We start from the raw sequence: 23,696 nt of genomic DNA, 5'->3' as shown, positions 1-23,696 counted from the left end.
GTTTTAAGCAATCCTTCATTCCCAGAATAACCATCAGACATGTCTAGGCCGAAAAGTTAAAACCGCTTCACACAGCGAGAAAGGACACGTTGAGGAGGGGAGGAAGAAGTGTTTAGAAGACAGAAGGGGAAAACAAGAAGGCAAGAAAGAGACTGACGGAGCCCAGAGCATACCAGACTTTTTATTCCAGTTCTTGAGCTGGCTGGCATCAGCTGAAGCACTTTTAGAAACTACCTAATTTCACTGATTCTTAAAAGCATGTTTTCTCACACTTAACTTGACTGAAACTTGGATGTAATTTACCATCAGTGGTATGCCATGGTTTAATGGGAAGCACAGAAAATAATGATGCATCTTATAATTTAAGGCGCCACAGAATCAGTGAAATATGCTGTGTTCAGTCTGCCTGGGGCATTTGAGGTAAACTTATAATAATACGAAACAAAATACCACTTTCAAGACTTAATGTTCCATGATGTGAGAGCACTAGGAGCAAATGATTTATATCCATCTTTGTAAATCTGCCTTTACTTCATTTTTCTGAGTATTTATTTTATATCACTGAAACACATACAGACCATAATCCTACAAAATAAATGAAATTCATTCTGTTAGAATCATAAAATACTAATGGTTAGAAGGGCTCTTGGACAATATTGAGTAAAACCCTTTCACTTTACAAATGAGGCAGCTGAGGCTGGTGAGGGTGTGACCTGCCAGGGGACCCTGCCCCGGGGCCCCTTGCGGATCCTGCTCTTTCCACTCAGCTCCTCCACTCCGCTCGTCCAATTTCCAGGCAGCCTTAAGCTGCTGCTTCTACACAACATCTTGGAGACAAGTACTATATAACTATACACCAGGACATAAAAATGCTTTTATGTCCCAAATAGCTACCTTTCTAAATGCTTAAAAAAAAAGTTTTTCCTTTGTATTTCACTTTCCTTAGCACAATTTGTCAGGAAAATTGCAAATAGTGAAACAGCCAGCAGAGGGAGCCTTGATTTGTCAGTGGGTGCAAGGAGAAAAAGAAATTGTGGTGTTTTGCAAATTACAACTTTAACACTATTAACCCTATAGAGTTCTTGCTTAATGTCATTACAAGCTATGTAGTAAAGTTTAAATCTATTTTTAAATAGTCTCAATTCTTTGATTTTTTTTAAATGTAAACCATGCCTACTTCTTAAACTTCAATAAGAAGAACTGATTGGGGTGTGTGTGTGTGTGTGTGTGTGTGTGTTTGTGTGTGAGGTCACCTCACCAGGAATCTAAGTGGAGTTCTCTCTAGCATTCAGAATGGTAATATCAAAATTTCTATTCAAATCTTGATAGAACTACTCAAACTAATTTGATTTCCTAAACTAAAAAATAATATCCCTGACACTTCACAAGCACAAATAAATGTGTATGTCCAAATAGGCACGTCCAATTCAGAAGATATAATCACTTCCCAACAACACAGTTTTTGCCAAAATGGTTTCTTTAATTTCTCTTTTGGAACTGTCTTAAGAGAGAAAATATTTTTCATATCCTGCAGGGGCAGAATATCTTTATTCTCTCAGAGGGTTTAATATCTGAAATTACCAAAGGTCCTGCTTCCCTTTTCTGCCAAAGGGAAGTTCTTATTCTCTAGTTTCGGCTTAGGGTGCTGGGGCATGGCCAGGAGAGCCCGCCTTCAAGCGGCCCGAGCCAGAAGTCTGAGCCTGTTAATCAGCCGGCTATTTTTAACCTGCCCCCATTGCCAAATGTGGACCGGGCACTGTGGTTTAGACAATAATATGGGGCATGGGCCCTAGTCTCGTGCAGGTTCAGTCCAGGTGCTCATGGCAATGACAGACTCTGGGGTCGGCTCTGTGAGCAGGTCCTGGACGGCCAGCTTACCAGTTATGAGCCTTAGACTCCTCAACTGTAAAATGGACCAGACACTGGCAAACTGATAGCACTCAGTTGATATTAGAAGTTATCATTATAAATTTTTGAAAGCAAGTAACATTTCTGAGGGAATTCGAAACACTCCTACAGTCCTAACATACAATTTAGTCACTGTGTCTTTATGTGAGTAAGTTACCCAGTATAAAAAAATTAAAAGGGCAGCAGAAAGGTCAAGGTTTGGCAAGAATGAGAACTCTGGGTAAACAGCGATAACAATACTCACTACCCCACCATGACCACCTTCCAAACAAGCCACCCATCCATCTGAACTCAGGAAACCTGCTCTCTCCCCATTCAGCACATCTTCTACTCTCTGCATACAATTAATAGAAATAGATTTGTTCAAGAATCACAACCATATTTTGTACCTGTCATGGCAACGATAAAAATCCAAGGGACAAATATATCCTGAATGCCTAATATGACTAAGGCACTTATGGTGGAGATGGCTAGTTGCTAACCAGGGGCCACCCTTCCTCTCTCCCTTCCTTATGAATCCTGATTCTGATGAGCGCTGTGTGTTTAGCTCAAGGCCTACATTTCCTGGCCTCCCTGGAGTCCAGGGTTGAGCATGTGACACAATCCTGGCCAGTAGGATGTAAGCAGAAGCTCCTGGTTATTTGAGAGTGGCATATTAACATCCGACAGAACTGGCTGGCATGCCCTGTGTCCTTCCCATTTTATATGCCAGGATGAACAGGATGTCTGCAGATTTGCATTTGTCTTCCCACAAAAGGAAAAGGGACCCACACTAAGGAAGATATAATAGAAAGCAAGAAGGAGCTCAGTTGCCTGAGGACATTGTGAGGCTGCGACATTACTTGAGACTGATTCTTTTTGTACATGTAAAGTAAAAGAAAAAGAAATCTCTCCCCTGTTTAATATACTTCTTTTGAGTTTTATTATACTCAGTCTGTAACTGACAAGCACTGTGTTTAAAGAACCTTTCTCTTAAATTTTGAAAATCTAGTTGTAAGACAAAAAAAAAGAGACACATTTTAAAAACTGAATAGCATAAGATATACACAAATATACAAGATCCACAGAGAAGACGTACTTAAAGTCAAATTTTAAAAGCCAGAAAGCATAAGATATACACCTAGGCATAGCTAATAAGATTTAAATATCATACAAAGTAACAATAAAATTGATGTCGCATGACACAGTTACTGAGTTGAGAAATGAGTAACAAAGGTATGTCCATCGCGACTGAATCAAGATACCATGAAGGTGGATGCAACAGACTAGTAGGAGGCTTCAAGATGGTACCACAGTCTGAGCTGGGACAGAGGCAACAAACAACCTTTGGAAAAGCAAACAGGAGTCTCAAGTTATCTACAGGCCACTGAGCACAAGGCTGGGACCAGAAGAACAGAGGGACAAACAGCAAATGTTGTTATGAGCACAAGAAGAAAACAATGTGCTAGCATGGAGGCTTTACATGGAGCTGGGAAACTGCAGTGTCCATCAGTCCCTGACACGGACTGGATGCTGCACACATTTGGATTGATTCTGTACATATTTTAAAGGTTCTGGACAAAAGAGTGTTATGATCTGTTTCATTCTTTATAAAATCATTTTTTAAATTATAGTAATGATTTTTATTATATGAAGAAGGAAATGAATGTAATATAAACTACTGTCTTATGTAGATGGGAAATTGAATCTTCTGATAAATTATATTATTCCATATTGTATTCATGAATTTCATATTTTTAAGAGGATATAAATTTTAAGAAAAATATATTCTAAACATTATCCTTTTTCCTGAGATTTCAGAAGATCTCAGGACCATGTGCTTTTATCAACAGCTCTGTAATGATAGTATGACTAAAGAATGCAGAAATGCTTGTAAGTGTAATTCGCAAAACAACAATCTGATAGAGGCATGAGATATTACTACCCACAGAATCAGAATGTGGACATCTGGCCTTATGACCCTGTAGTCTTTCTATAAAAAATGTGGTTTGAAAAAAAATATTTAAAAGTATCTTATATTGCTTTTCATTTATACCTTATAATGCTTGAGTCTTTTGTTACCTTTTTGGGACCTTACAATGGTTTTTTGATGCAATGTACCAATCTAGAGCTCTGAATTAAAATTGTCTTCTCTCTCTCTCTCTCTCTCACACACACACATACACACACACACACACACACACAAAATCACTCACACTCACTTTGTTGCTTTCTGAATAAAATGTTTTCTACACTAGAGCATATGGGAGTTGGTGGAGGTACAAAGAAAGATGAAAGATTTTGACTAAGTTAATTCTGGACTAGAAGTTGAATGGCAATTATACACACCATGAGGCAATTTCATTAACATATTAATTTCAAGAGGTAACACGTATCTAGGAGAAACACACTGAAAGTCACAAGACCTAGATTCTATTTCGAGCTTTGCCATTGACCTCCTGGGTGACCTTGCATAAGTCACTCAATACCCATGAGACTCAGTCTTCTCCTCTTAAAATATAAATGCACAACCTAGTAGTTACCTAAGAAAAATGCTATCAAGTAAAGGATTCATTCAAAACTGTTGGTGAGGTTATGATAATTCGTGAAGGGTATAATAAAGCCATCTTCACTGGAATCTCAGTTCACTAGAATCAAGGAAATCAATTCTAAATACAATTAGAGGAGGCCAAAAATTTATTTCCAATTTGCTTGATGAGGACTTTACCAAAATACTCTGTTCTTCAAAGATCAAACTGTATCTTTTCTGCCTAAAAAAGGACGCATACAATGTTAAGGACCATATTTAAAATTCAAGCCCCTAACCACTGGCAGGAGGATCTTTTGGCCGCATACATGAGCTGATTAGAAATTTACTCCCTGATGCTACTAAGCATTTTCAGAAATGCACTCAGCTTTTCTAATGATTGGGATTCCAACTGGCAAATTGTTTTATGAGAAGTACTCATTAAGGAGGAGCAAACTTTATCACAACCTGTGGCAAAAGTACCTATTTTGGGGGGAAAAGGAGAAGCTCCCCTCAAAATACTCTGAGAAATGCTTGTACTGATTTGTAAGGTCATCTTATTATGGTGCATATAAAAAATCACAAGTTAATCGTTAAGTGTGGAATAATTTTCTATGTTGGAAAAAAAGTCATGGTGTAACCAGAGCAGATGGATGTTTTTTAGTCAGAAAAAAATATCCAATTCCTAAAATAAGATACATTAACATTTTCAGAACAATTTTATAGGCAACGGGTCTTTCAGAGGTTAAAATGTCAGGTGAAAGAAAGAGCCTAAGTACTTTCTGCAAACAATAATGTGCTAAATTATATGAACATTTAATAGCACACTCAATGGAAAGATTAAGACAGATTTGGGCTTAGGGAATTTTGGCGTACATAATTATTATACTAGAAATCCAGCAAGAAGCTTATTAAAAATAGACCAAGAGAAATCACAGTGATGTGTCTAGTGGCAGCTTAGAACTAACAGCCATTACAGTCAGCTTTCCAGAGCCCAAGGTTTCCAGTCAGAGCCAAGCTGTACTCATACCAATTTCTCCAGAGTAAGTAACTGCTCAAAGTCTTTAAAAATGATAGCATCTTTGTCTGATGTTTAATACTGTAAGAAAATAAAAAATGGTTTAAATACTTTACTGTAACTATGAAAACACAAAATATATTATTTGATTCACAAAATTAGATGCAAACAAGACTTAAGAGAGAGTTTAATGAAAATCTCTAAGTCCTTATTTAACAGGTGAGGAAAGAACATCTCTCAGAGCTTAAGTGATTTGCCCAAGGTCACACAGTTCATGAACGGAGAGTCCAGGCGGATATGCTCGCCACCACCCCAACAGAGTGTCCAAAAGGACCACACGGTGAACACTTCACGGCCAATCTAAACGGCAGTATTAACTGGATAAGAAGAAAAACAGAACATAAATTTGATATATGTTAATAAGCCTTTTCACATTCCCAACCCCTCAGGAAACTCCCTGGTCATTATCAGTGCTCTGCCCAGTCGGAATGGGAATAAAGACTCAAGCTCAAAGCAAAATATTTTTAATTAAATTTGCTAAAAATGACAGAAAGGAATCAAGAAAGATTAAGAACAAATGCAGGCAAAATTACCATATACTATTCCAGTTCCCACTAAAATGTCCCAACTGAGTAAAGGGTAGATAGGATAAGAAAATAAGTTGAAAAGTTGAACATTTAAAACAAAAAAAAAGAAACACTTCTATTTTTAAAATCCACCTTAATTGTTAGAGCTGTGATTTTCAAATAAATTAAACCATGACCTTTGACTAAATGGAATACACTAATAGTTAACTAACAGTTAACTATTAAAAGTCAAGTATGAAAATAAACATTGCAGTTTCTAGTAGCACCAAAATCATTCAGAGAGAATATTGCCAAAAATGTGTTTTGGTGCTTTCGTTTTCTATGCAAGAGAGTTGGTTCTTTAAAAACTTCAATACAATATTCTTATTAGGTATATATTCAAGAGAAGCTTAGTATATTCAGTATCACTTAAATAGTACATTATGCCGTACTATTACATAGTACATTTATTACCTTATAAAATACACTGCTACAAGTAAGACATGAAAACAATCTTTCCAAAAAACTAACAAATAAACTATTTTCATGCACAGGCTTGACTGCATTAATAATTAACAGAAAGCACTTTCACAGGGATATTTAATGGAAAGTTTTCCTTAAGTAAATAGGGAGAAACTCAACAGAAATTGGTAGAAACCAGAGAAAAATAAACTGGTGGCACATGTGTAAACAGCAGAACAATCATAGAGTACATTCAACAATGAAGATGGATGTACTATAAATTATAGTAAAACAAATACACTGTTCCTCAGTAAACAGATATAAGACATAACAGCTAGCAGATTCCTAGTGCACTAAAAGCACAGGGCCTGAAGTCACAGTAGAAGGGGGAAAACGCCTCGAAGCAGTCCCTCCACCACAACGCCCTGAAACTGAGCCCGAGCTGCTTTCACATGGAGCTCTGACTACGGAGATGTTCCAGAGCAGCATGTTGCCCCTGGTGTAATTTCAATAATACATTCTTTAATTACCTGTGGCCTCAATGAAATAAAGACTCACTCAGGACATGTAACTAAAGTTCCCTACACATTAATAAACACAAAGCAACGGGGGAAAACAGCAGGAAAACACGGCTACAGCCGCCACATACCCTCTTCTGCAGAACTATTGGCGTGATTGCAGGCAGAGTGACTCTTCTCGCACCCAAACTCATGCCTGCTCTTCTGAGGGTGATCCCCTCTCGTAGAACAGGGACAAAATGAAAGAAATCTTCTGTCCTTACTCCTTGGGAATCTCAGGGCTCGGTGCAAGGAAACAACTAGGAAAGCAATAAATGTCACCCTGCGTATGTGATTCCAATCTACCCAAAGCCAATTAAGGATGGCTGTGGGACAGGACAAGGCAGCAACCAATGAAAGCCCAGAAAACTCTGCCTTTGTCCTTGGAAACACATTCTGATACTTTTGTTTATGATATTTAAAGAACCAGATTAACAGGCATCTAGTTCACTTAACTTTTTTTCCAAAACACTGCAATTCAATGCCATCTTTGTTGACTAGAGAGTTTTGTCTTTAGTAAAACATTCCAACATATGGCAGATAAGAAGTGTTTACATTGGTCTATTTAAAGTATATAAATAGGCAGATGAACTAAACTTATGTATGCTACTCATAAAATTAATAAATGAGCCCACTGGAATGTATTACAGAGGCACAAAAAATAATCCTAAAGTTAGAATTAATTGAAAATGTTAATTTATCTGGTTTAATAAAAGATTATTAATATATAAATATGCACATCATCTCCTAAATGGCTACAATTTTGTATTTTTGTATTTCATCTAAACTAAAATTTTTGTATTGAAGCTACATATTTACATATTCCTGCTTATTACTTAAATAATCAACCTAAAAAATAATGTTAAATATACAAGGGGCATTAAGCTATGCATAAATCTAAAATGCTTACATTTTTAAAAAGTACAGATCTATGTAACTTAGCATATTTCATTCAATTAAAAGCAATCAAACAATCACTGCTCAAAGTAGTATCAAAATTTTAAAGACAATTTTGCCTTTTTTTTACAATAACTAAAAATTGTATTCTATGTTTACAGGAGTTGGAGGAGGGTCACAACTAAAACACTGCTAGCTAACAAAGAAAACTTTCAATAAAGTCTATGTAAAAGGTAAAAGAAACACTAAAAAATGATAAAAAGTATTGCAATATTAAAGCTAATCTGACTTTTTATAATTAAAAAATCCCTCTTGAACTGACACTTTAATAAGCACCTACTCAGTGCTCCTCAACCATGACCCATGGAAGGACCCCCTGACCTCAGCATAAGGGGAACTCCACATAATTATTTCTAGATTACCACACAACTGTTGTAGTCACAAGGCAAATTCTTGGCAACTCAGACACAAACCTTTCACTTAACTATCCAGAGTGCTATTAGGCAGGATTCCGTTTACTACCTTGCATTTGCGTGTGTTTCATATGCATGGTGACCTCATATTAGAAAGGAAGGAAGGAAGGAAGGAAGGCAGGAAGGTGGACTACACACTTTACAAACTCAAGGGTTTCCTACTTTGAATTTCAAAACCTACAATCCCTTATAATGTAGCTAAGGGTTAGAAAATTCACTTAATATAGAACATATATACAAAGACATATACCAATAATGAACTATTAGAAAAACAAGAAAACAATCCCACCCTGACTGGCCGGCTCAGTTGGTTTAGCACCAGCCTCGAAAGCAAAAGGTTACCAGTTTGATTTCTGGTCAGGGCACATGCCTATGTCGCAGGTGAGGTCCCCAGTCTGGGCATATATGAGATTGATGTTTCTCTATCACATTGAGGTTTCTCTCTCTCTCTCTCTTTCCCTTCCCCTCTAAAATAAATAAATAAATAAATAAAATCTTTTTAAAAGGTCTAATTTACAACTGCATCAAAAATAAATGAAATACCTAGAAATAAATTTAACCAAGAAGGTAAAAGACCTATACTTGGAAATTTATAAGACCTTGAAGAAAGAATTAAGAGGATACAAATAAATGGAGGTACATACCATGCTCATGGATAGGAAGAATTAACATTGTTAAAATGGCCATACCACCAAAAGCAATCTATGGATTCAGTACAATTCCTATCAAAATACCAAAGGCATATTTCACAGAACGAGAGCTAATAATTAAAAAATTTATATGAAACTACAACAAACACTGAGTAGCTACAACAACCTTGAGGGGAAAAAAAACAAAACTGGAGAAATCACTCTACCTGATATCAAAGTATACCAAAAGGATATAGTACTTAAAACAACATGATTGGGCATAAGAACAGACACATAGTGCAATGGAACAAAGCAGACAGCACAGACATAAAACCATGTCTCTGTGGTCAATTAATATTTGACAAAGGAGGCAAGAACATACAATGAGGTAAAGACAGTCTCTTCAATAAATGATGTTTGGATACGTCAAATACACATAGAAAATGAAACCAGACGACCTTCTTACACTACATGTGAGAATAAACTCAAAGTGAATTAAAGACTTACATGGAAGATTTGTAACCATAAAACTCCTAGAAGAACATATAGGTGGTAAAATCTCAGACATTTCCCTTAGTAATATTTTTTCTGATATATCTTTTCAGACAAGGGAAAGAAGCAAAAAAGTAAATAAATAAACAAATCAGACCACATTAAACTAAAATGTTTTTTCACAGCAAAGAAGTCATCAACAAAATGAAAAGACAGCCCACTGAATGGGAGGACACACTCACCAATAATACATCTGATAAGAAGTTAATATTCAAAACTTATAAAGAACTCATAGAACTCAACACCAAACAAAAAAAAACAATTCGATTAAAAAAATGGGCAAAGCACCTGAACATACATTATTGAAAGACATACAGATGGCCGGTAGACATGAAAAGATGCTCAAAGTCACTAATCATCAGAGAGATGCAAATTAAAGCCATAATGAGATACTGCTACAGAATGACTATCATCAATAAGACAGCAAACAGTAAGTGTTAGCAAGGATGTGGAGAAAAGGGAACCCTCACGAACTATTGGTGGGAATGGAGATTGGTGGAGCCAGTATGGAAAAAAAGTATGGAATGGCTATCATAAACAAAGAAACAAACAACAAGTGCTGGAGAGGTTGTGGGGAAAGGGGGACCCTAGTTCACTGTTGGTGGGATTGCAGACTGGTACAACCACTATGGAAAACAGTACGGAACTTTCTAAGAAAACTATAAATGAATGTGCCTTTCGACCAAGCAATTCCACTATTAGGAGTATATCCTAAGAACCCTGAAACACCAATCCAAAAGAACCTATGCACCCTGATGTTCATAGCAGCACAACTTACGATAGCCAAGAGTTGGAAGCCACCTAGATGCCCATCGGTAAATGACTAGATCAAAAAGCTATGGTACATTTACACAATGGAATTCTATGCTGAAGAAAGGAAGAAGGAGCTCCTACCCTTTGCAACATCATGGATGGAACTGGAAAGCATTATGCTGAGAGAAATAAGCCAAGCGGTGAAAGAAAAATACCATATGATATCACCGTTAACAGGAATCTAAACAACAAAACAAGCAAGCAAGCAAAATATGACCAATGACACTCAAATACGGAACAGGCTGACAGGGAACCAGAGGGGAGAGGGGAAAGAATCATAGGGGAAAAGGGGATGGACTCACATGAACAAGTATAAAGGACACATGGACAATAACTAAGGTGGGGGGTGGAAATGGGAGGGAGGTGGGGAGCACTGGGGGGGGCAGGGCTGGGAATATAAGACAGAAAACTGTACTTGAACAAGAATTAAATAAAAATAAAAATTTAAAAAAAAGAAAGAAAAAAGTATAAAGGTTCCTCAAAAAATTAAAAATGAAACTGCCTTATGACCCAGCGATTCCACTTCTGGGGATTTATGTGAAAAAACCCAAAACACTAATTCGAAAAAATATATGCATCCCTGTGTTCACGGCACTGTTGTTTATAATAGCTAAGCTATGAAAGCAACATAACCTAAGTGTGCATCAACAGAAAGTGGATAAAAAATATATAATGGAATATTACTCATCCACAATAAAGAATGAAATTTTACCATTTGCAACAACATGGATGGACTTAGAGGGTATTATGCTAAGTGAAATAAGTCAATCAGAGAAAGACAATTTACCATATGATTTCACTTACATGTGGAATCTTAAAAACAATATAAACAAACAAATGAAACAGAAACAGACATAGAAACAGAGAATAGACTGATGGCTATCAGAGGAGAGGAGGGTGTGGAGACTGGAAAAAAGCTGAAGGGATTAAGAAGTAAAGATTGGTAGTTATACCCCTGGCTGGCGTAGCTCCGCGGATTGAGTGTGGGCCTGGGAACCAAATAACCGCTGTTCGATTCCCAGTCAGGGCACATGACTGGGTTCCAGGCCAGTTTCCAGCAGGGGACGCATGAGAGGCAACCATACATTGATATTTCTCTCCCTCTCTCCTTCCCTTCCCCTCTAAAGATAAATAAATAAAATCTTAAAAATAAGATTGGTAGTTATAAAATAGTCACAGGGATGTAAAGTACAGCATAGGAAATATAGTCAGCAATATTATAATAACTATGTATAGTGCCAGATATGTACTGAAAATATTAGAGGAACACTTTGTGAAATATATGATTACCTAACCACTATGTGTACATTATGTTGAAACTAATGCAAATTAATATTGAATGTAAACTGTGATTGAAAAAAACTTTAATGTGAAACAAAATTTTTAAAAAGTCACATCTAATTTGGAGTCATTCATTTGATCTTTATCCAGTCAGATTTGCTATGGTCTTTAAAAATGAGATGCAAATTAAAACTACAATGAGGTATCACCTTACATCTGCCAGGACAGCTACCATCAATAAATCAACAGACGACTAGTGCTGGTGAGGACATGGAGAAAAGAGAACCCTAGTGAGTGCACTGTTGTTGGTAATGCAGACTGGTATAACCAGTGTAGAAAACCGTACAGAGTTTCCTCAAAAAATTAAAATGGAACTGCCTTTTGACCCATCAACCCCACTTCTGGGAATATCACCTAAGAATCCTGAAACAGCAATGAGAATGAATTTATGCACCTCCATATTTGTAGCGGTGTTTTTTACAATAGCCACGATCTGGAAATAGCCCAAGTTGCCACCAGTAGAAGGGTGGATGAAAAAGCTTTTGTGCATCTGCACAATAAAATACTACCTGGCGGTATAAAAGAAGGAAATCTTAGCCTTTGCAACAGAATGGATGGGCCTGAAGATCATTACGCTATGTGCAATAAGCCAGTCAAAGAAAGACAAATATCATATGATTTCACTTATATGTGGAATCTAATGAACAAAATAAACAGATGAACAAAACAGAACAAGAAGCATGGATACATGGAATAGACTGGTAGCTGTAAGATGGGAGGGTGTTGGGCAGGGACAGACGAAATAAAAGATGAGAAGTTCGCAAAAAAACACATACATGCATAGCTCACGGACACAGACAACAGTGTGGAGAAGGCCAGTGGTGGGGGTGGGCAGCAGGAAAGGGATGTGGGTGGAGGTTGGCAAAGGGCGGGGGATGGGGGACATCTCTAATAGTGTCAACAATAAAAATTGATAAATAGATAAATAAATAAAATTTCCAACAAAAATCTACTAATACTGGGAGGGGAGTCACCATTTGTGAACTAAAGAGCTAGTTTAACCATTTTGCCAGAATAACAGTAACAAAGCCCACAGTAACTACCTATTTTCAAGATTATTACCTGTATTTACTTTTTCTTTCCTCTTTTCTCCATTTAGTCTTTGAATGCTACAAAGAAATGTGACCTCTAGTCTCAAAATATGCATTTTCATCATGATCAAAGAAATTTATCTACCAAATCATGAAGCAAAGTATCCACAATGTGCTAGGCTCTGAGTGAGATGGTAAAAACATACTGATGCTGCCTTATAGTGGAATAGAGATATCTGTTTATTCTTGTTTTTTATTTTTCCTTTTTATATATATTTTTACTTTTTAAATATATTTTATTGATTATGCTATTATAGTTGTTCCCCCCTTATTCCCCTCTGGCCTGCACCCCCACTCCTGCCCAAATCCCGCCCCCTTAGTTCATGTCCATGGATCGTACATATAAGTTCTTTGGCTCCTACATTTCCCATACTATTCCCAACCTCCCTGTCTATTTTGTACCTACCACTTAGGTATCTTATTCCCTGTACCTTCTCTCCCATTATCCCCCCTCCTCCTCCCTGTTGATAATCACCTATGTGATCTCCATTTCTGTGATTCTGTTCTAGTTGTTTGCTAGTTTGTTGTTTTTAGTTTCAGTTGTTGATAGTTATGAGCTTGTTGTCATTTTACTGTTCGTATTTTTTATCATCTTTTTCTTAGATAAGTCCCTTTAACATTCCATATAATAAGGGCTTGGTGATGATGAACTTGAACTTGACCTTATCTGGGAAGCACTTTATCTGCCCTTTCATTCCAAATGAAAGTTTTGCTGGATACAGTAATCTTGAATGTAGGTCCTTGTCTTTCATGACTTTGAATACTTCTTTCCAGCCCCTTCTTGCCTGCAAGGTTTCTTTTGAGAAATCAGTTGATAGTCTTATGAGAACTCCTTTGTAGGTAACTGTCTCCTTTTCCCTTGCTGCTTTTAATATTCTCTCCTTATCTTTAATCTTGAAGATAAATTTGAGTAATGTAATTATGACATGCCTTGGTGTGTGCTTCCTTGGGTCCAACTTCTTTGGGACCATGAGCTTCCTGGACTTCCTGGAAGTCTATTTCCTTTGCCAGATTTGAAAAGTTCTCCTTCATTATTTTTTAAGTAAGTTCTCCATTTCTTGCTCTTCCTCTTCTCTTTCTGGCACCCCTATGATTCACATGGTGGAATGTTTAAAGTTGTCCCAGAGGTTCCCAAGCCTCTCCTCATTTTTTTTTTGAATTCTTGTTTCTTCATTCTGTTCTGGTTGAATGCTTACTTCTTCCTTCTGCTCCAAATAATTGATTTGAGTCCCAGTTTCTCTCCCTTCACTGTGGTTCTCTGTACATTTGTCTTCATTTCACTTGGCATAGCCTTTACTTTTTTCTCCACTTTGCAACCACACTCAACTATTTCTGTGAGTACCCTGATTACCAGTGCTTTGAACTCTGTACCTGATAGGTTGGCTATCTCTTCATCACTTAGTTCTATTTTTGGAGCTTTGATCTTTCATTTGGGTCATATATTTTTTTTTGTCTCAGCATACCTGTTACATAGTAAGAGGCAGAGCCTTAGGTATTCACCAGGGTGGGGCAACCCACATAACTGCCTTGTGGTGCTGTTTGGCGGGGAAGGGCCCAAGAGGGAACAATGGTGCTTGCTTAGCTCTCTGCTAATTTTCAGTCACTTCCCCTGCAACCCACAAACAAACTGGGGCCTTCTGGTGCTGATTCCCAGGTGGGTAGATTTATGTACACTCTAGGATGTCTCTCAAGTGAACTCTCCTGTGAGGCTGGGAGTTTCTCCTACCCCTACAAACCCCACAGGATTTTACAGTCAGGGATTTTGAGGCTTTACTTCCCCACGCTGGAACCCTGAATTGTGTGGTCTAACTCCCAAGTTGTTCATCCTGGTTTATCCACACTCAAATGTGGTACCACCAGGTCTGCCAGCCACTGCCTCACCCACCCTGGTCCTCTAGCTGCTGCCTTGCTGTGTGTCCTCTCAAGCCCATGTGCCTGTCTCCGCGCCTCCTACCAGTTTGAATGAATGTATCTTCTTCAACTCTTTGGTTCTTAGACTTCCATACAGTTCAATTTTCTAGCAGTTGTGGTTATTTTTGTTTTTAAATTTCTTGTTGTCTTTCTTTTCGTTGTGCAAGAAGCCAAAGTATATGTACCTATGCCTCCATCTTGGCCAGAAGTGTTTATACATGTTTTTTAAAATCACACTCAGGAATGGGCTAAATAAATCTAACAGTAATTAAATGCCAAATAGCAGGGATGTGCCAAGGCTGGAGAAACGACACATCAGAGGTGAGATCACAGCAGGCTTCATGAAAAAAAAAAGGTATTTGTTTGAAATATGAAAAGGGGAGAGAATATGCAGAATTTGATAACTGAGGTGGATACAGACTGATGCTCTCAAAGCCAACTCCAAGGTTTGAATCTAGGTATATGGAAATCAAAGAGGCTCTTTTACATCACACTATGGAGCTTTTTAAACATTAAACTGAATCTTTTAAGTCAAAACAATGTCCATAATTATGTCTGTATTCATTACACAGCATGCCTGCTCTATAATGGCTTCATAATATTTGACAGACAACTAACTGCTGACTTGTGATATGTCATCTCTTTGAAACATTAGAAAATTGAAGTTCATTATGTTTTCAGTGCAAACCACAAAGAGCACATGTGGCATTCTTTGACTCCCTGTGACCAAAAAGGTATTTGTCTTTGAAAATGAAACCTACATATACTTTTCATGGTCAACAGGCTGAAAGACTGTGATGACATCCAGACCTAATACAGACAGTCTCATTTTCCAGCAATCCTTCTTCAGTGTTCACATCAACCCTGCTTTAGCTCACTTCCTACTTATTGTAGGCACTGACTCAAAACTTACCTTTTTTTATCATTATTACAAAGGACTTTCACACTCACTAGCCTTGTCACCAGAGCCTTAATTTCTTCAGCTGCTGCAAAAAGAGCATAAAAACTTATGGCCAACAATTTTGGAATTGCTGTGAGGATAAAGAAAATCAAGTTTGTATAAGGACTAGAAGAGCCCAAGCAGGTGCTAAAAAAAACACCCCTTGAACTCCTACTGCAGAGAACTAGGCCTAAAATGTGTTTTCCTTAAACAACCATGAGCCTTTATGTTGAAAAAGGAAATTTTGACATAATAGCATTTTGAACTTAATATAGCATGGTCAATAATGAAGTACTATAGAATAGTACTGTCCACTATTTTGTTTTTGTTCAATATTTTGAGAGAATGAGTGAATTTTGCCACTCAAAATATGCATATCAAGGTTTCAATGTGAATTAAAGAATAACAAAAATAACTATTATGATCATTATTAACAATATGGATTTGAGCAACCAATGAGCCAGGCACTGAACTAGTGTTTATTTACTCTTCACAGGTCTGAGACAGGCACTAGCTATTCCACAGATGATGAAACTGAGGTCAAAAGAGCAAAATGGTCTCTTGAAGTACACATTGAACAAGAACTTGCTCAAGTTCACAAAATATATAAGCCAATAAGCCAAGGTGAAAACTGCATCTGGCCATCTCCAAGACACTCTACCCTTCAAACCCAACAATATCCTCTCCCACACTGTACTACATAATTTGATATATTATTGGAATAAACTGGCATCCTCAATAACTCTCGTTTCTGATGCACCTAAGTGTTTGTTTCACTAACTCAATAAATACATATTGAGGGCATTACTATGTGTCAAACTCTATGCCATTTGCTATGGGAAATTAAAAAGTGGTCAGCTTCTGATTTCTAGTTACCAAAGGGGCTGACACATGGTGATAAACTAGGCACAGTCATGTACAAGTTGGGATTCGGGCAGAGGAAGGGTGCTACATGAGGACAGCCAACTCCTAAGTTCCAAGCCTGCCTTCCACGCCACGTCTGCCATTCAACAAAAGCTTTTGTAGCTGCCAAAAGCAGATTCTGTATTCTCATCTCTTCGTTTGTAATGTTTGCTCACTAAAGCCCACAAGTCTTTCAAAGCCCAAGACAAGCCACATCTCTTCTGATAGTTTCAATGATCACACATCCTTCAAGCATCTCTCTTTTTTTACACAAGTAACCCTAGAATTGAGAAGTAGAACAGGAGAGACAATTAGCACATTAACTGCTTAGTAAGTGTGAGGCACTGAATGTGTTATTGCATTTTATTCTAACACACCTGTCAAGCAGGTATTATTTAATCCCATTTTACAGATTCAAACCACATTCATCTTTACCACATTGTCTCTTTACCCTTTATCATATACTAGCTTAGTCAAGCTTTAGCTACTGTTTCTTACATGTATGCACCTCATTATCATTTGAAATGTAGGGTACAGACGTGGCTAACTTCTCTTTAACCAAAACACTATAAATTTAGTGGCTTTCTATAGAAAAAAAAACATGCTATAAAGCAGAAAGATACTTTTTGATGGCTAAGTGCTAAAAATACTTCTTTAGCCCACCAATTGGCCAATCTCCTGCTATACACAAAACACACCTGCTCTGCCTCTTCACTTTCCCCCATACATGCTGCTATTGTGCTACCCACTTGCGGTAACTCATTGTCTATCCAGGTCCATTATCTCCCTCAAAGACTCGGATGAAAATTCACCACTCCATTTCCTTTAGATAGAGGAAGAAGTTATTCTTCTACCCAAATTATATCATTCCTTGTTTGGGACTTTTTTAGGGCTTATTCTCCATTTTTCATGTCTTGCTCCGTACTTTACTAACATACTGCTTTGATAACTAGTAAATCCTTTAATTAGCGCTATCTTGGGCCTAACAAAAAATAAAATCCTTAAGGGTTGGACCCATGCTCTAACCTCTGCTACTCCCAGAATACCTGGCTGAGTGCTCTCCCTGTACACGGTAGGCATTATGTTCATACACAATCAATGTGGAAAGATTAGTCACTCCGGTTACATAGCAAACAAGTCTCCTTTTTTGTCATAACAATTGCTAGCCTTATGATTTATTCTAAACAAAAGCACACAGTATTCTTCACAAAAATACATGGATATGTGTTTGCTATGTGACGGTTCTTTTAGTGGTTAGTAGTGTGAACACTAAATGTAACTGTTGTTCTGAGGACACCAGTTTCACTAAAATCATAAAATATTTTGTTATAGTAATTAACAGTTTAAATCTTTAGACCTAAACTGAGTACCTCTAGTTTTACCTGCTCAACTTACTTATCCTAAGACCCTTTGCTTCCCTAGCTGTATGACACGGCATTGGTCTTCATACTCGATGAGCCTGATCTAATCTACTTCTATCCTATTTTCCGCTCCATTCTAACAGCTACTTCCTTCTTCCAGTACTTCTCATTGACATGAACTCTTAACAGAAAACTTCTTTCAAAGAAATCACTAAATGACTTATAAGTACAAATGATGGTAAATATTAGCAACCCACCATTCATTCAAGCATTTAAAAAGTGCCCATTTTTCTATACCTTACAGTTTTCTAGAAGCATTATGACTACTTACCAAAGAATTACTATCAGCAGGAGAGCAGAATGACAGTTATAAAAGTAATTACAAAAATGCATTAAGTTCCATAAGCAAGTATAAATAAGTGCTGGAACCACAAAAGAGAAAGAGTAGAACTTCACCATGAGGTAGCAGACATGTTCCTGAAATAGACACAGGATTCAAGAATGAAGGCAATTCCAGATAAAGGAAAGGCACACAAAGATGAGTCTAGAAAAGATCATCAAGGAAGTGACCAAGTAAGAAGAGTCATGTTGAAGAATCTAGCTTTTGTTCTTGAAGGTAGTAATAGTTCATAAACTGTGAATATTTTTTAATTCTTACCCAAGGATATGTTTGTTGATTTTAGAGTGAGAGGAAGGGAGTGAAAAAAAGAGAGAGAAACACACAGATTGGTTGCTCCCTATACACACCTTGACCAGAGACAGTACCCACAACATAGGTATATGACCTGACTGGGAATTGAACCTACAACCCTTTGGTGTATGGAATGATGCTCCAACCAAATGAGCCACCAGGCCAGGGCTGGTAAGTTGTAAATTTTATCTCAGTTTTGAAGACGAATTGCATTATTTCCCAGAATAGTAAGTAGAAGCAAGGAAAACAGAAAGACCTAAACAAACCAAATGAAAAAATCATACTATCAGATTAGAGAGCAGTCAAGATTTCAGAGATGACAAAGAGGTAGAAACAGCAGGATCAGGTAGTCAAATACATACAAAAGCCACTAATTTGTCCCTGTATATAAGCTTACAAAGTAAGTTATAAATTTAGAAAGTATAGGCTATAAAATATAAACATCTTGTCTAAACTCTTCAGATTTTTGATACTTTTAAGATTTTCTTAAGGAAAAAAAGTCATTGATATTTTAGAGAGATGAGACCAGGAGAACAACTGAAAACAAGCACCTTTCTTCATATTCCCTAAGCCTAAAGGCAAGGAGAAAAAGAAGAGGAAAACAAAAAGAAAAATTATGTTCTTGCTAAGAAATAAGACTTTTTTTTTCAAAAATAAAACTGTGATGAGATACAAGAAAGTTACCTTTAGTAAACCATTAACTTACATTTTTTTTCTAGAAGTTAAAAAGTTATAGGGACTAAATTGGTAAGAATATATGAAATTACAGCAAGAACTTATATATCAGCGAAATGAGATGAAAGCAGATCCAAGAAATTAGAGTATACATCAAAAGAATACAAGCTCATTATAAACAGTATGTAAGTATTTACTTAAAAGAAAGGATTGCAGAGACAAAGGCAACCCAGAACTTCTGAGACCAGAAGAAAAAAGAAAATAAAGAAGAAAACATCTCTAGATCTCTAAATAAGTAATTGCATATTAATAATAGACAACCAAGGTCACTACACTTTTGAAGAAAATAACATAAAAAAGGATATAAATATGAACCCCCTCAAAAAATATGAGAGCTATTTCATACAAAAAAGAAAAAAGAATATTTTAGAGATCTAACTAACTGAATTCCTCAGATGGGGTCAAGATTTAAGGTGCTATAGTACTGAAAAATAGAAGGCTCTGCTATGTAACAGTGGCAATTAAAGAACCACACCAATCTCAGATATTATAAATAGTATGGAAATATAAGAACATAAAATACTATTGTAACAAAGTTAAAAATTAGCAAGTAGTATGGGAGATAAAGTTGAGTGTCTCATATAATGTGAAAAAAAGTCAAAGAAATGAAAAACAAGAAATAATCCATGTACGAACAATCCCAAAAGATTAACACATACAGAATATGAATTAAAGAGAGTAACAAAAGAAGAATAAAAGAGTAATAAAAGAGAGTAAAAGAATTTTTAAAAAGAGGTGGAAGGAAAGTTACACGAACTGATGAAAGCTACAAATCTTTAAATTAAAATTAGTTTGAATGAGCTCTGGCTGGTGTAGCTCAGTGGAATGAGCTCGGGCCTGCGAACCACAAAATCGCGGTTCAATTCCCAGTCAGGGCACATGCCTGGGTTGCAGGCCAGTTCCCAGTGGGAGACTCATGAGAGGCAACCATACATTGATGTTTCTCTTCTTCTCTCCTTCCCTTCCTCTCTAAAGATAAATAAATAAAATCTTTTAAAAAAATTAGTTTGAATGAAAAAATAGTGAGAAATGTGACAACTTCAAAGAAAAGGAAATTGGTAACTCTTCCTGAAAGAAGAATTAATGTTTACCTGTGGGGTATGAGAGACTGGTATCAAAATATTATCTGATTTCTTACCAATATCCCTCATTAACATAGATAAACACACAAAAATAATAGAAACCACAGGAGATCAGAAACCCATCCTTGCAGGACCACTGTAACTATGTAGCAGTGAGAAGTCATTATGTTAAGAAAAACTTCATACCTTCCTATTTCCATTATCTTAGAAGAAGTAAAAGCAAAAAAATTCAAACACAAATGAGGAAAATTCTTTTTACTTAGTAAATTGACCATGGTTGTCTCCTCGTGAACATGTCCCAAAAGTACACACCTACTTTAAAGATGAAAAATAAAATGGAACCATCATGGATCAAATCTATGCAACCATTGCATGAATAAGAAAGGAGAAAAAGTACAGGAAAAACAAATGGCAGAAGAGGGCTATTACAAGAGAAGTTCGGCCAAAGATCCAATTAAAATTAAGATCACTTCCTGTCAAGATGATGGCCTACTAGGTAGACATGGCCTGCCTCCTCACACAACCACATCAATATTACAACTAAATTATAGAACAACCATCACTCAGAATCGGAAGAAACTGAGTTGAATGGAAGTCTGACAACTACGGAATTAAGGAAACCACATCCACCTAGACAAGTAGGAGGGTGTCAGACTTAGAACTAGCTGCTCCCATATCCACATATGATAGATAAAAATCAGGGGAGATATCTCGGGAGCAAGAAGTCTCAGTCACATGCCAAGCCCCCCAGCCAGGGTTCCAGTGCCAGAAAATAAGTTCCAATAACTTCCAGCTCCAAAACCCAGCAGGTATTGAGTTCACAGAAGAAACTTCTGAAGTCCCAAGCAGTTCCTTTTAAAGAAACCACACAGGGACTCACCCACTCAGACTCACTCCCTTTAAGTTCCAGCACTGGGGTAGCAACTTGAAAGGCAGCAGTGGCATACAGGGAGAAACTTAAGCGGCTAGCATCAAGGCAGGAGGTGCACTTTCTACAGGACAGAAAGGTGGGCACAGCCACAGAGCTGGGTGCCATATGGGAGACTCTATCAACCTGGCTGACACTGCTTGCTCCACCCCTAGATATCCCCCGAGGCTCCATCCCACCCAACTGACAGCTGTTAATAGTAGCTTTTCCATATGAATGGCTGGTCTGGGCACAAGTTTCAGAACTTCCTAAGTCCTGTCAAGCAAGCCATAGCTGACCTCGGTGAGCCTCCAGTCTCCTCACCTCTTGTTAAGTGGCCCTAAGCACAGCAGTAGCAGCAATGAGTACTGTTCACAACTAGGCTTCTCCTGGGAATCTCCAAGTCCAGCACAAGTAGCAGCCATCTCAGATTGCTCTGCACCTCAGGCAGGATAGTGCCAGGCAAAATACAGGTGGGGGTTGATCATGGCCTACACCACCTGGGAAACCCCAGGGCCAGCACAACCAGTGGACAACTACAGACCATGTTGGAGCACCACCACCCTGACTCTGCATGGCTGAGGATAGAGGATGATGATGGAGAGGTGGTCAGTGGGCATAGCCAGCCCTTGCAACTGACTGGCCTTGGTAAATCCCTCCCAATGACCTGCCAACAGCAAACAAGGCTCAATTGTAAGATGAAGCTATATTCAGGTCACGTGAAGGACACACCTTAAGTACCCAGCTTGGGTGATAGGGGAGGCTGTGCCCCTGGACCCTACAGGGCACCTTCTACATAAGGCTACAATACCAAGACAGGGAATCATAGCAGGGCAACTAAATACATAGAAACAAATACAGAGAAGCTGCCAAAATGAAGAGACAAAGCAACATAGCCCAAAAGAAAGAACAGATTAAAAAGTCCAGAAAAAGAACTAAACAAAATGGAAATAAGCAATCTATTGTATGCAGAGTTCTACACATTGGTTAAAAGAAAGGTCAAGGAACTTAGTGAGGATTTCAATAGCATAAAAAAGAAGGATACACTATTGATATAAAGAACAATTTACAGTGAAACAACAGGAGAATGAATAAAGCTGAGAATCAAATCAATGAATTGGAACACAAGGAAGAAAAAAATAACCAATCAGACCACCAAGAAGAAAAAAGAATGCAAAAAAAATGAGCATAGTATAAACAACCTCTGGGACAAATTCACGTGTTCCAACCTTTGCATTATAGGAGTACTAGAAGGAGAAGAGAAGGAGAGAGAAATTGGAAATCTATTTGAAAATATAACAATAAGAAAACTTCCCTAATTTCGTGAAGGAAATAAACATGCAAGTCGAGGAAGCACAGAGAGTCCCAAACAAGATGGACATAAAGAGGCCCACTCCAAGATACATTATAACTAAATGCCAAAGGTAAAGATAAAGAGAGAATCTTAAAAGCAGCAAGAGTAAAGCATTTAGTTACCTACAAAGGAGTTCCCATAAGACAGTCAGCTGATCTCTCAAAAGAAAACTTTGCAGGCTAGAAAGGACTGGCAAAAAATATTCAAGTCATGAAAAGCAGGGACCTACAGCCAAAATTGCTCTACCCAAGAAAGATATTGTTTAGAATTAAAGAGCTCCCCAGACAAGAAAAAACCAAAGGAGTTCTTCATTGCCAAACCATCATTAAATGAAATGTTAAAGGGACTCATTTAAGAACAGAAGATCAAAACTATAAGCAATAAAATGGCAATAAAATACATACCTGTCAACAATTGAATCTATAAAGAAAACTAAACAAACAAGAAAAACAGACAGAATCATGGATATGGAGAGCATTTTAATGGTTGCCAGATGGGAGGCAGTGTAAAGGAATGGGTGGGGGGGTGAGGGGATTAAGAAGTACAAATAGGTAGTTAGAGAATAGCCACGGGTATATAAAGTACAGTATAGGAAATGGAGTAACCAAAGAATTTATTCGCATGAGCCATGGACATGAACAATGGTGTGGGGTTGCCTGAAGGAGTGAGGTGGTGCTATGTGGAGAGGGCAAAGGGGGAAAAACTGGGACAACTGTAATAGCATAATCAATAAAATATAATTTAAAAAATTAGGATCATACATTAAACCAAGAATAGTAGTACTAAGCAAAATCGTATCTGTTCACACACAAGGCAGAAAACTGAACGTGTAAGAAATATTAAGATAGTAAGAGGACATGAAACATCATATTGCAGAGCTCAAGAGATATAACTGCTATGTATTAAAATCCTTAATGAAATCAGAGTTCAAGTACATAGATGACAGATACAAGAACAGCAGCCAAAGAGAGAGAGGGGCCGCCACAAATTAAAGAAGTT

At 37.4% G+C, this 23,696-nt stretch overlaps 1 protein-coding gene across 4 annotated transcripts in view; it reads right to left on the bottom strand.

The window, feature by feature from the left end:
• The window catches only part of GRB14 (growth factor receptor bound protein 14), a 133,117-nt gene that overhangs the window by 52,077 nt on the left and 57,344 nt on the right, over positions 1-23,696 (bottom strand). Inside the window, exon 1 of one of the 4 annotated variants that reach the window (XM_037044574.1) lies at positions 7,110-7,341. The exons of the other annotated variants lie outside the window; for them this stretch is intronic. Coding sequence (XP_036900469.1) covers positions 7,110-7,172 — 63 coding nt within the window. The 5' untranslated portion in view covers positions 7,173-7,341. Of the gene's footprint in view, positions 1-7,109; positions 7,342-23,696 lie in introns of those variants that run through there. 4 annotated transcript variants of the gene reach the window in all.

The sequence above is a fragment of the Sturnira hondurensis genome, unplaced genomic scaffold (assembly GCF_014824575.4).
Source record: "Sturnira hondurensis isolate 20B ecotype Veracruz unplaced genomic scaffold, ASM1482457v3 Scaffold0004136, whole genome shotgun sequence".
NCBI lineage: Eukaryota > Metazoa > Chordata > Mammalia > Chiroptera > Phyllostomidae > Sturnira > Sturnira hondurensis.
Note: the sequence above shows the minus strand (reverse complement) of the source record. Positions and strands in the feature narration are given on the sequence as shown.